At 39.0% G+C, this 13122-nt stretch overlaps 1 protein-coding gene across 1 annotated transcript; it reads right to left on the bottom strand.

Moving 5' to 3' along the window:
* Positions 1-1922: 1922 nt before the first annotated feature.
* Positions 1923-13109, bottom strand: FXN (frataxin). Its single transcript, XM_035309741.1, has 5 exons — positions 13065-13109; positions 11892-11974; positions 10402-10522; positions 6939-7036; positions 1923-3606 (listed from the first exon to the last, which is right to left on the bottom strand). Exons 2-5 carry the CDS (start codon positions 11927-11929, stop codon positions 3453-3455), a joined length of 411 nt encoding a protein of 136 aa, XP_035165632.1. The 5' UTR covers positions 11930-11974; positions 13065-13109; the 3' UTR covers positions 1923-3452.
* Between the last annotated feature and the right edge of the window lie 13 nt (positions 13110-13122).

The raw sequence follows: 13122 nt of genomic DNA on the forward strand, positions 1-13122 counted from the left end.
ATCATCCCCTAAGGTGCCAACAGATGATGCCGCTTGCCTCTGGTCTCCTTGCTGCCCTGCCAGCAACATCAGCCGATGTGCACAGTTAATCTCTTCCTGATAGCCTTTTCTTCTGCTCCTCCCATGCTTCCTTTTTTATTTTGAATGTTCTTCCAGGTATTTTGGCAAGCCTCTGCCTTCCTTCCAAGGACTCCTGCAAGACTCCCACACATTCCAGAACTAGTTAGCACAATCACAGAGTTCAACCATTAACCAGAAGCCAAAAGTAATCAAACACTCCCTGCAATTCCCCTACCCTTACTCAGCTATCAGCTCTTTGAGACAGGTCAATAAATCCCATTTACTGAAGCTGCTAAAGGACTTAGGGAATTTTAAGGAAACAAGACAGGCTGATTTTGTCATATGGCACAACCTTGCAAGGAAGAGATACCATTGCTTAAGAATAACCGCAAGCAGAAAGGAAAATGAACCAAAAAACACCAGACAAGCACTTGGGCACGTAACTCCTGCTGAACACATGTAGCATTTCATGACCACCACAGATGGGGAGCAGTTGCTGTAAGCTTAGCTGAACTACATGTATCTATCAAGATTTCCAAAGAACTCCTTGGCACACAGGAAACAATTTTAGCAAGGTTAGAAACGCTGGGACTTTGGAGCTGTAGGACAGAAGCAGACAAACACAATCACTGACTGCAGAAAGGGCAATTAAGTGAAGACTCGGATATACCTTAAAAAGGAACAACACACCTCACTTTCTCTGAGTATCGACTATGGTTTCAGATGTCAATATTTGTCTTTCAAAAGCACTCTGTTTTCCTTCACTGAAGACCGAGCAACTTGTGGGGAAAAAGCCACCAGGAATACATCAATTCTTACTGATATTAACCATTCATAGTGAGTGTCAGGGGATTTTCCTTCAGCTATTTCGAGAGGAGAGAAGCAAGAAGCAATTGACATGATGTCTGTCAGGTTTGTAACTATGGAGCAATCTGCTAAAACAAGTACGTTACGGAAGTAAAAAATAGTACAGAAGCCCTATTTGTCTTGGGGCAATATGCAGTCTGACGCCAGGATCAGAACTCCTCCTGTGCCTCCACTGCACAAGCATGGTGACTGATGGAGTCCTCATCCTTACTTAAAATTTCATGCACAAATGAATCATGTCTTACAATTCATTTTCTATATGGGGATAAAAAAAAAAAAAAAACAAACAAAAAAAAAACTCATTCTAACAAACTGATGCTATTCATCTTCCCCAGTTGGATTAAATCCAACTGTTACTCAGCTAGCTAAAACCAGGAAATTGTTTGCATAAATAGCAGTAGCATGGATGAAAGGGAAGGCACTTCAAACACGAAGGTTGGAGTGCTCTTAAAAAAGCCACCCTGGCTGGCCAAATTCTGAATAGAATCTTTGCAGTAAGTGTTTTAAGAAACACAAGTCATCCAGCACAATATGCCTGACCGCGATCTTTATCGTCATAGTGGGAAATCAAACTTTACACAATGAATTCAGAACTCTACATGCAATTTTATTTCTGTGTGAACAACTGCACAAGATGAAAAGGCATAGAAAATGAATCTCAAAATACGAATCAGATGCATGTTAATTAATCAATTGCATGCAAATTACTTGAAATAATTTTTGGAATAGTCAATAGGAAAAAATAATTACACAAGTTATATATGATCATGCAAAGAAAGAAGCAAGAGGAAGTATCCTTGATTTTAATATCAGGTAATTAACATCTATCCAGATGTATCTAAGTAACTTTCTCAGTTACTAGGAGACTGATTGTAATACTATTGTTTTCCATGTGCTGTAAATTATTTTTACCATTCTAAGTTCAAAACAGCAAAAAGATGTTCTGTTTTTAGCTTTCATTTGGGGGCGGGGGGGGGGGGGGGGGAGCCTCTTTTATTCTTATACCACTTGCTAGTTGTTTTATTTACCTCATCCAGTAGAGTATGTATTTCAGATAATAGTGACCATGTAAAATTTTGATTGAAAGACATGTAACAGTTTGCACAATTAACATGATCACAGTTTGCGCACTTAATCATGACCAAGGAAACGGTATTCAATGATTAACAGTGGGAAACAGCTAGTAACAACACATACTTTAAAGGTAAGTACCGGACAATGATGCTATCTAACTATTGCTCTTCTATAGTGGAATTAATCACACCTGTAATAATTCCAGCTAGCCAGAGAATCATGACAAACTAATCAGAAGTGTCAGAGGAACCACGAAGAAAAGTACTTTGCACTGAACATCTTTTTACGCAATGAGAAAAATATGTTAACAATATGGTATAAGGTATCTCCAGAATCAGACAACAACTTTGTGCTCCCATTTCATAGGCAATTCAAGAATAATCAGTGGCAATAATACTGATACTCAATACAACAATGCAAGTGCTAGTGTTCTTGTGGTTCAATGTTCTTAAAGCTTTTTGGTGTAAGATCTAGGGTATAATAATTTATTTCATTATCTCTTTCTTTTTTAAAAAACATATCTGAAAACCAAAAGGGAAGTGTTTCTGCATGAACACGGTATTAAGGGAAGTCTCACATAATGGTTAAAAAAGATAATCCAAGCCCACTCACCTAAGAAATGCAGTGGTGCAATTTTTGCTATCATGAGAGGATCTCCATTTACCTTAACTAAAAAACAGGCAATAAATTACGTCTTTTTACTCGCTGGGAGTAAAAACAGGAAGAGAAATTCACAGTAAGAGAATGAAGTATTTGCAGAAAGATTGCTGCACAGCCTAAACATGACACGCCAGCCTTTTTGTGTTCATATGATGCTCACAACCATACAGACCTGTTGGTAGTTTTAAGTTTAGCTCAGAAAACTATTCCAACATAAAAGAAATGAGAATTTGGAGAAAAGAGCAAATTCTGCAATACTGAGAAAAAAAATACATCCATCACACAGAATGAAAAGCTTCCATCTGCCACAGTCATTTCCTTTATGACACATTCAATTTGACTTATTTACCTGCAGTAACATTAAAATCCCATCGATAGCTGCAACTTTTACTGCAACACATCAAAGTACCACAGCTTACATCATTGTAATTCATAGACATTTCTTGGTTTTGGGTTAAAGACTCAACAAAAAAAATTGACATTTGTGCGCTTGTCAGAACTCACCAGGCAGACCAGTCCATGCAAAACTAGAGAGTAAGAATCCACAGCTTCTGCAGTAAGAAAGTAAGAAATGCAGTGACAGGAAGGGAGACCTCAACCACATGTTCAACTATGGGCACAGATTCAAGCAGTGACACAGAAACCCAAAGGCTGAGCACTTGAGAAAAATGTATTGATTTCACATTGCTGCACAACACGGTGATGTCAAGAAAAACAGTAAGCTTGGGTACTCAGAAAACAAGGAAGGGCTTGTGCTTAAAGTCTGTAAAGTTCCATGAGGTAGAATATCATCAAGTATCTTCTTTTCCGGAATATATTAAGCAGGACAAATCCAATTTAGTTTTTAATGCTGTTGAAAACTCTTTTGATAGTAGTTCATGAAGGGATACTCTATCATGAGAATACACCCAATTCCGTCCAGTCCAGTCATAGCGCTTGGGCCCACTAGAAAGCAAAACACATGCTGTAAGTACAGATTATTCATGGGGAGCTGCTGGAAGCATGTATTTATATGTAACCCAGAAAGTGCCCAGGACAAGGAAAGAGTGGAGAAGGATTTGTGTGGGAAAGTGGAGCAGCAAAGGCCAGACCTGCCTCGAACAGACGTATCTGAAAGGTGACAAGATGCTTCAATTCTGACAAGCAGATACATGCTCCTTTCCTTCTTGCTTTTGGCACTCATTTCCCCACTTTCCTGCCTTATCCCCCTTCTTCCCTCACCCACATAATCTTCTTGCACACAACTATTACAAAGGATATTTGTGTGAAGCTGAATTAACGCTGATTAGCTGATACAGCAGAGTTACGTGCAGATATCCTAAACACAGCAGAACACATATCACCAATCTCACATTCTTTTTGGATGCAATAAAAGAATTTACCATCTGAAAGCACATTTATTGCCATGTGGGAGATTTACATGAAAATTCTGTTTTCCTCTATGCTATCATATAGTTTTTGGCTCGATTCTTCAGCCTTACATTAAACATCAGGAAATAACTTGAACACCTGGGTTGCATTACAGACCTTTGTATCCACCTAATTCTCCACATCTGAAACAGGAGCAATGACTGAAAGGTGCTCACTACTGTTAACAGCTCAGCTACAGAAGCTAAGAAAAGAGAAAGGAATGAAATGTTCAGCAGGGATAAATGGGGATAAACATCACTCTTATCCTTGAACTTAAACTGATAGGACAAAATGCCTTGGAACTCAGATGACTGCATACAAGGTCTGCTAAGAAGACAGACTACATATACATGCGAACAATCTGCAGATTCTCTACAAACATAAACACTAACCTGAACCTCAAATACCCTGAGTTATTCACCATATTTAAATGACGAACTTTCAGACCACTAACCAAACTATGAGAAGTCACGGATGCAAAGAGAAAGCAAAATGACTTCCATTGATGTCTCACTCGCTGTATGTGAACTAGGAAATATTCTGAATTGGGATTACGTGCCCCAATCACTTTACCATGCATTTCTCACTTGTCTTTGCAAAACAAGTATGTTTATACTGTCCTACAGCCAGAGAGCAACAGAATGGGATGCAGCCGTTCATGCAAACCAGTCTAAGACAAATCATTTAATTAACAAGGGCAAGGAAAAATAGGTCGTTTGAACTATTTTTAATGTTACTTAGGAAGTATCTGTGATAAAGTTGACATATGAAACACCTCCACAGTTTTCTACAGACTTTTGAAGAGTCAGAGATGTGATTTTTTTCATTTACATTTATCATTTAAGAATCTTGTGAGCACTAATAAATGCCTTCAAAGAAAAGTATTAATTTCTCTCTCAGGGAAAGTCTGCATACATTTTAAAACAAATAAGAAGAACCAAAATATCACCTTAAGGTATTATTAAGGTTCAAAATTCATTGCAGTCAAGGGAGCTAAAAGAAATTACTGCAGTTGCACTGCTGGCAAGTTACAGAGACATCATTTTCTTTTTCTTTTTTTAATTTGTCAGCTAGATTAAGCTTTAAAAACCTCAAGTTCAGCTGCATGTATTGATACATGATAGCAAACAGAAGATCAAAAGGATACAAAAAAATATTTCTCATATCTCCAGAATTTGTCTCCCTTGTGATATATTCTCAAAGACTCAAAATTTTCCATTCACTGTACAAATTTCGCAATTATAGTATCAACTGCAAGTGATCATTAAGAGTAACATTTGCTTCATTCCCCTCCTAGTATATTGCATTTTAGCAGTATGTCACTCCCGATCGTACAGTATTTGCTGGAGTTGCAACATTTTCAGAGATTAGGAAACAGGTGAACGTGTGATCGTATTTGAAGAAACACTACTGTTTACTATATTACCAGTTAAGCAAGCTCAAAATTGAATGCTTGTTGGTGAATCATTTTTCACAACAGATGCTGAAAAACACCATCAGAAAATTTTCAAGTTTCTTGGATGTATTTTTATTCACCGATGGAACAACCAAAGATACTAGCACTTTAACATATATTCATTCACAGATTCCCTATTCTGGTGCTTGTGTATCTTTGCTCACAGAACTCTCTGAATTTTAGTTTCCAGAAATGGTTGAAAACTTTGTGTCAGGGACCCAAAAAATCCTATTGCCCTCTTAAGCAGAATCCAGATTCAGGAATTGTTTGTTGCAAAATATATGAAATGAATGAATGACACACGGCCTACATTTGTCTGAATGATAAGCTTGCTAGGCCAGTGCCTTAAGAAGTCACATACCTGTTAAATAAATTATTTTTAACAAAAAAGGATTCTGGGACTGGAGAGGAGGTTAGTAGTAGAGAAAAACAACTAATTAAATGTGCACCAATCAGTACTTAATTACCCTAAAATGAAATTAATTTTTTTTTAGGTAAATTTTTTGTCTATTAAAATTGATTCTCTTGAAAATTTAAATTCTCTTGAGCTTCTCTTTTTTTTTTTTTTTTTTTTTTCCCATGCAAACCCTAATACGACATTTTACTACTGCAAAACCATTCCCGGTTTTGCAATTACTACATTCTTTATGAACAGCCTTCAAGAAGTATGCCTGCGTAGTTACTGGGTGTGCTCATATTTTCCAGCTAGCTGGTTCCTTCACCAGTAGCAGTGGCTGACTCCCTTAGTTCTCTCCTTGGGACAATGGCAGAGGACACATTTTTTTGAAGGGGGAATCAGCTTCAGTATTTTCCCACATATCTGGCTGCCCTGGCAGGTTAAAGCAACCAGAAAACCTACAATGGATCAAAACATAGCATTAGAGAAGGCAGAGGGCACACCTAGCCACGGCTTCCATGAAGTGCAGGAGCTTGTCGAAAACAACTAGTGGGTGAGCACATAAACATATAAAGCAGGAAATCCCACAAGCTTGAAGGGGAAGGAGCCACCCTGTTTAAATACAAAGGGTAGTTTAGATTATAACATCATCGTTTCTTCTTCCAACAGAAGTTTTGTTTTCCTTTTTAATCATGGCTGTGCTTTTTTTTTTTTTTTATTATTATTATTAATTTTTTCTGAGTAGCTGATATTCCTGTAGATAGTGGCTTTGGACTGGAACAGAGTATGAAAATTCTGTCAAGCATTTCCTGGATTTGGGCATATCAGTATACTACACCATGCCACACACCTCAGCAACAAAATCTTACTGAACATTTAGATTAAGTCATGTTTAGAGTATATACTGGAGAAAAGAGCTATTTATGGCATTATATAATCCATGCAATGCTAAGAAAAAGGGGAAGTACATTTCTACTCAGTCTTCAGATGTTACATACCTTACACATAACTTACCTAGTGGGTGAGGACAGCCAAATCTGCCGGTTTGGTGTTTGTTTATTGATTACATATGTTCCCATGTCTCCACCTAATTTAACTGTTAAAACTCCACTCTTAAATCACAAAGAAAATAGTGAAAAATTTAAGTTTGTATCCTGTTACTTGACAAGTTACATGATCTGCAGTTTGTAAACAGAAACTTACACATCTGTATCACATTCCCAACTATTTTCCAAACAATAACAGTTTGGAAGAATGATTGTTATGACTCAACTACTTGTGACAATACCTCAGATAACCTGCACATCTTTGAGCCTGACCTAGACTTTAAAACTTCTGGTTAGTTTGATTTAGTGTGTCATCTTGAAACTGGTAGTTTATTTTGCAGTGACTAAAACATCACTCAGACTCAACTTTTTCTACCCATGAATTGGAGTGGTTCCAAACCAAGAATATTTATCTGTCAATACTAAATTCCCGATCCATCCGCTTTTACCTAACTTCTCTTTAAGTAACTGTAACAGTTTCCAAGTGAATAAACACCACTCTTTCTCCAATAATTCTGATTAAATGCCTAGATCCTGAATCATACCTAAAAAATGTTCCACTTCTAAACTCCAGGTCTGTTTTGTTTTAGTTATGCCAGCTTCAGACCATTATCCTAGTAAGCATTTCTGTTCTCTATCTTACTCACATTTCTTAGTGACAACATGATTCATATTTCTCTGACATTTTCACAAGTGTGTTCTGAAAAGCAGCTGACAAAAATGTTTCTGTTCTAAGGAGCCTAAAAGAGTAACAACATTTGGACACGAGTTAACTACAGATGATCTGAATTTATGCTGGTTGAAAATGGCATCCCTGCAGAACATAATTTTATGATTCAGTTAATAGCTTGGCCATATTTAATCTAAAGTTCCTCATATACATCACACCCTATAGCACAAAAAAAGCTTCTTTGGTGCATCCATATTTTTCACACCTTAGAATATATTACCAGAGCTACTGTCGCTGCTAAGGCTATTACCTATGTAAAAACAACTGTGGGAAAAAAAAAACATTTTCATTTGTGACTGCCTACAGTCTTACTTTGTAGCCCGTCCAGCAGCTTAGAGCTCCCTTCTCTTACAAAGTAATTCAACGTGACTAGTTTCTGACATATCTTGAGGATTATCTCAAGGTCTGACTTTCCTTTACTCCAGTCTCCATGCTCTTAGTTGTGCTGCTAGATCATAGATTTACAGCTGTGAGCAACAAAATGTAAATAAAGACATCCCCGATTAATACTGCCATCAGGCTGCCCTGCTGCTGATGTTAATTCTGAATTGGTTTGGAAAGGCAAGAAGAGCCTACTTCTCCGGTTGTCATCGGTTCAATCTTTTCTAGGTATCTGCAGTCTTACATCTGTAGAGATACAGCCGAGTAAGAGCAGGTTGTGATGATTAGCCCTGAATATGGATATAAAGGCATTGGTACTCTTCTGTGTGTTCCTTAGTGCCACATATAAGCATTCACCATGATGTTACGCTGTATGCTACAAAAACACTGTAAATAAGTAGGTTTCAAACGAGTTAACAAAATTTCATACTATCGCTTACATTATGTGTCAGCTGTGGCAGAGCTGTTGCTCTGTCACTGCAAATTAAGGAAAGGTTAACTTCTGGTGCTGGGTTTTTAAAACTTTTAACCATACATTTGGCAGTACTTTTGAAATACTAGAAAAGACAACTTGAGCTGTTAAGGAACTTTCAATGCAAGATTCTTTGATCATATTTTAAGAAATTCTACTGCATGTGTTTTTTATTATCATATGAATGTTTTGGGGCTCCTGGTAAAACGTGTATATTCCTCAAGAGATACCTTTTTTTCCTCCTCCTGGACATGAATATCTAACTTGTGTCAAGAAATGAAGTTTATTAAGAATTCATAGGTATAAGAAGACCTTCACCGCTTTCGCCACCTTGTGGCTTGCTCCAGCACTAGCCTTGTTTGTCTGGAATTGTCCTCAGAAAACCTGGCACTATTTAACCCTTAGCTCTCAGCAGAAACTTTCATCGTACAGCCTACACAACAAAGGGGTACACGTAAAAGTTAGGATGGATGTAAAAACAACTCTTTAGAGCCGCAGAGGGAGTGAATGTCAAGCACAAAACGCTCTGCAGTGCCTGGAGATAAAATTATGGCAGAAAATGATTCATAACCTTTGGATAGCAAACTTTAAAAATGCTGAAGAGCTTAATCTTTTTGCTGATTTTTGCCTTAAGCTCTTTAAATCAGTCTAAGAGGTGATAATATGCTGAAATATACTGAATAATAATGGTTAAACAGTTCATTGCTGTTCACCAGAAAAGTAATTAGACATAATGTTATTACACATCTGATTAAAGCAAGGAATAATATTTGCTAAGTGCAGGAACAGAATCTAACTAACAATATGTTACTTTTTATCTTAGCTATGAAAAATAAATAATAAACATTATGATGACACAAAGTGACACAGGAGCAGGTCTGAAAACTACAGTTGTAGATTTTTTTGTTTGTTTCTCCCCCCACCCCTGTACAACCCAAACCATCTGGTTCAACGTCCTGAGCATAAAACCTTAACTGACAGAGCTAGTAGAAAGCAATCTCCAAATGGTAAGACATGAACAGGGAGCAAAATAATAATTTGAAAAAGCTTTATGGAAAGACCTGTGCTGCAGACAGCGGTGTGTGTAGGGAGAAAGGTACTTTCCTCCAAGTCATGTATAAGGCTGTAAGATACAACCCATTTCAGGAATTTTATATAAAACTAATAAACTCCTTAAAGAAATACAATGGCCATTTCTGATCTGTCATCCTGCAAAGCAATTTGAGTGGGTGACCTATTAAAGGCTCCAAATATCAGGCTATCAGCTATGCAGCGCCTCATATGACCAAAGCCTTCTCCCTGTGCATTCACTTCTCAGTTTTGCAACTACCTGTTGAGACATCCTCTGTTGCTCCTCTCCACCAAAGGCTCAATCTTCAGAGCCATATCAGACATAATCTGTCATGGCCGTTCAAGGCACGTGCTCCCTCTCAGTACTCATGGCCATCAGTGGAACTGCTCTACCAGTAATGTGATTCACACATACTATGCCACACAGGCCTGCCCTAGAGTTTACCTTGGGGGAACAGGCTGCTGACTCCAGAAGTCAATGTAAGTTTAGAAAAATGTAGAGACCACTGTTGAATCAGAAATCAGTTTCCATCTCCTCTTGGGCTCAGTCATTGTTCTATATTATGCCTTTCCCTATAGACTAAACATTTTAAATCATCAAATCAGATAACCGCATGTCACTTTTTGCCAAAATAGTCAGTAAAAGGGGCATATTTTTAGCAGTAAAGCTGTAAAAGAAATACTTCTTAAATTCTGTCCCTAAGGTGATTAGTTTAAAATTCTCTTTCAAAGAAATCTACAGTAATTAAAAGTATTAACAGAATCTTTAAAACATACCCCTAAAGAGACATCGTAATCTTCTGGGGTAAAAGGCTTATCTGTTAGGTCCTCAAAGAAATCTGCTAAGGAGTCCAGTGTTTCTTCAGCCAGTTTTTCGTAAGTGGTCTCATCTAAAGAGCTACAAACAACATACAATCACATAATTAGGAGGGAAAACATGGAAGGCAGAATTTTTCATATAATGAAAAATACCAAGACTGTGGAGGACACAGTAATCAGGAAACAATCACATTAAATAGTCTTTTTTTTTTAAAGGTGATGTAGGTAGGTAATAACACACCTTATAAATGGAGGTGGAATTTTAAATTTTGGGTATTAGAGAACTCCAATTAAAGACCGTGTACTTCTTTTTTTAGATATAGTGACCTCTGAGTATTAGGAAGAGAGTTAGGTGTCAAAATAAGGCATTTTCATAAAGGACTTTCTGTAAGAACTAAGTAAGCCATAGTTACTGTTTGAAACTCTATGGATAGACACAGCACTCCTGTTTAGAAGCACAAGTCATTTGACTATAAGGAACCAAACGCAGATATAAGCAGAGGTTTAGAAACATCAATGTCAAATGTCACGTCTACATGGAGCATTTGATTTCACCCCTGGAAATACCAATGCAGCCCACTAACTAGGTATCATTTAAAATGTACTCATGAACTAATGCTTTTACAACTAATTTCTCCTTCAGCATCTCAAAGCACCCTTGTAGCCATTACATAAGGCTTACAACACTAATGAAGCCGCTTCTGTTATCCTCTTTAAGCAAGTAAAAAAAAGTTAGTGGGAGCAGTCTAGAAATGCAATCAAATCACCCAAGTTTTTCTATCTGTAGCAGTGTCAATTTTTAACTGAGTGTGTAGTTGGTATCTCTACCAACAGACAATTTGGTGAAATCATTTGCTTTGCTAAGAGATATGGCAAAGCAGCAGTCACTATGATCTATGGGGACTCGGTATCTTTCACCTGATGTAGTATGTACTCTTCAAAAAGTTTCTTATTAGCCAATTACCAAAACACACTCCACACCACTCACGTCAGGGATACCACAAAAATACCCACAGTTCTGGAGAACAGAAGGCCTTAGGATTAGGCAGGACTCATATACTGATTCAGGATGCAATTCAGGTACTTAATGGTAAGCACCATTCTAGACATCTGCACAATACTTCACTGGGCCTCCAACTGAAGCATCGTACAGAGAGAAGTCTCTCACGGGTACCGTGTCACATCCTGCCTGTGAAAGGCACGAATTTCATGTTCCCTGACATACGTGAAATGGTGCTAGACACCCACCTTTAGGTACAGGAGTTGTTCCCTATGTAACTGCCCAAACGCACACAAAATGATTTTCCCTAGAACTGTATTTTTCCCATCACCATATCAACATTATATTAATTTGATAGCCGTACCATGTCTACAATTGTTTTAAAATGCAAAGGCAATATTTGCATATCAATAATATAATCTCAGAATATTCTTAGAATAAAATTTACCTTCTGTCATTCAGAGTTCCTGCATTTCTTATATTCATAAACCGAACGGTCCTGCTCTTCAGCTCTGAAGCAAACTGTAATTGCTGTTGAAAATAGGTGTAAGTGAAAGGGAATTAAAATTAAAATGTGAAGATTATGAATTATATATTGGTCACACAAATTAAATAGATTTGAAGACCTTGCCATCCTCAAGTAAAATATTTATATTCTCTATTGCAGAGCTAATGCAGAAAGAATTATGCAGCTTTAGTCCTGGGATGACTGAGCCCATCTGTAATATCCTTGTTTTCTGTTACAAGCTAGTGAGAAAAAAAAACTGATTATGAAATAGCTATTTTCTCTCGCTGTAACACAGAATTTCTGAGGAGGCTCAAGCAGCTGGTTTAGGCCAGGATTTCCACAAGCAGCAACCACTCGGACACTTCACTGTCAGCACCTCGTGCCCCTGCGAGCAGCCCCCAGCACATCCAGCCGAAGTGAACAGAAGCCCCGAGCGCTTCCTCGCTTATGGAAGTTAAGAGCTGACTTTCACCACTTGTCCTATTCCAGATCTCTTCCCTGCAACAAGCTGATTTATTCATTTATAATTTCGTGTTTTTTTTTTGTTGTTTTTTGTTTTTTTTTTTAAATGAATAAAGATCAAAATGGCAGAAAAGCTGGGTCAACGTGTTGGCAACATGAGACAAAGGAGGGCAATGGGCAGCCCCCGGAGGGGCAGCAGCACATCAACACGGAGATGAGTAACGCTGATCCCCAAGGCCGAGACGCTGGCAGCAGCCCCGTGCTACCTGCCCAGGAATAAAGGCACATGCCTGCCCTTCACTTCTCCACCCACGCTACGGAGGTGCGCATTTTCGGACGAGCGGTCAGGACAGCATTCCTGCAGACTTTCCACGTGCACATACAGGCCCTTGCCAACCACCACAACGCCCTGAGAGGCTGATGAAACCGACGAAGCTCTCCCCGCACCCGGAGGCGCAGCACCCCGGCACCTCTCCGTACGAGGACACCCACCTCGGGCACTGCAGCCGAGCCGAGCCGGCCGCCGCTCCCCGCCCCCCATGAGCCACACTCGGGCTCCAAACCCGCCTGGCCGGAGGAGCCCTCCGGGTGCTCAGCAGGCCCGAGGCCGCCCCGCTCCGTCCCCTGGCTCCCTCCCGGCCCCGCACTCACCGCCCGGCCGCGGACAGCGGCGGCGGCGGCCCCCTCCAGCGGGGCGCCCCCGGGGCCT

The sequence above is a fragment of the Oxyura jamaicensis genome, chromosome Z (genome assembly GCF_011077185.1).
Source record: "Oxyura jamaicensis isolate SHBP4307 breed ruddy duck chromosome Z, BPBGC_Ojam_1.0, whole genome shotgun sequence".
In the NCBI taxonomy this organism is placed as follows: Eukaryota; Metazoa; Chordata; class Aves; order Anseriformes; family Anatidae; genus Oxyura; species Oxyura jamaicensis.

Excerpts from the sequence above, each read along its gene's own strand:
- FXN (XM_035309741.1), bottom strand. The coding sequence starts at position 11,929 with ATGAATATAAGAAATGCAGGAACTCTGAATGACAGAAG. Across the intron at positions 10,523-11,891 it reads GGAACTCTGAATGACAGAAG|CTCTTTAGATGAGACCACTT; the intron begins GTAAATTTTATT and ends TGTTGTTTGTAG. Across the intron at positions 7,037-10,401 it reads ATTACGATGTCTCTTTAGGG|AGTGGAGTTTTAACAGTTAA; the intron begins GTATGTTTTAAA and ends TTGTGATTTAAG.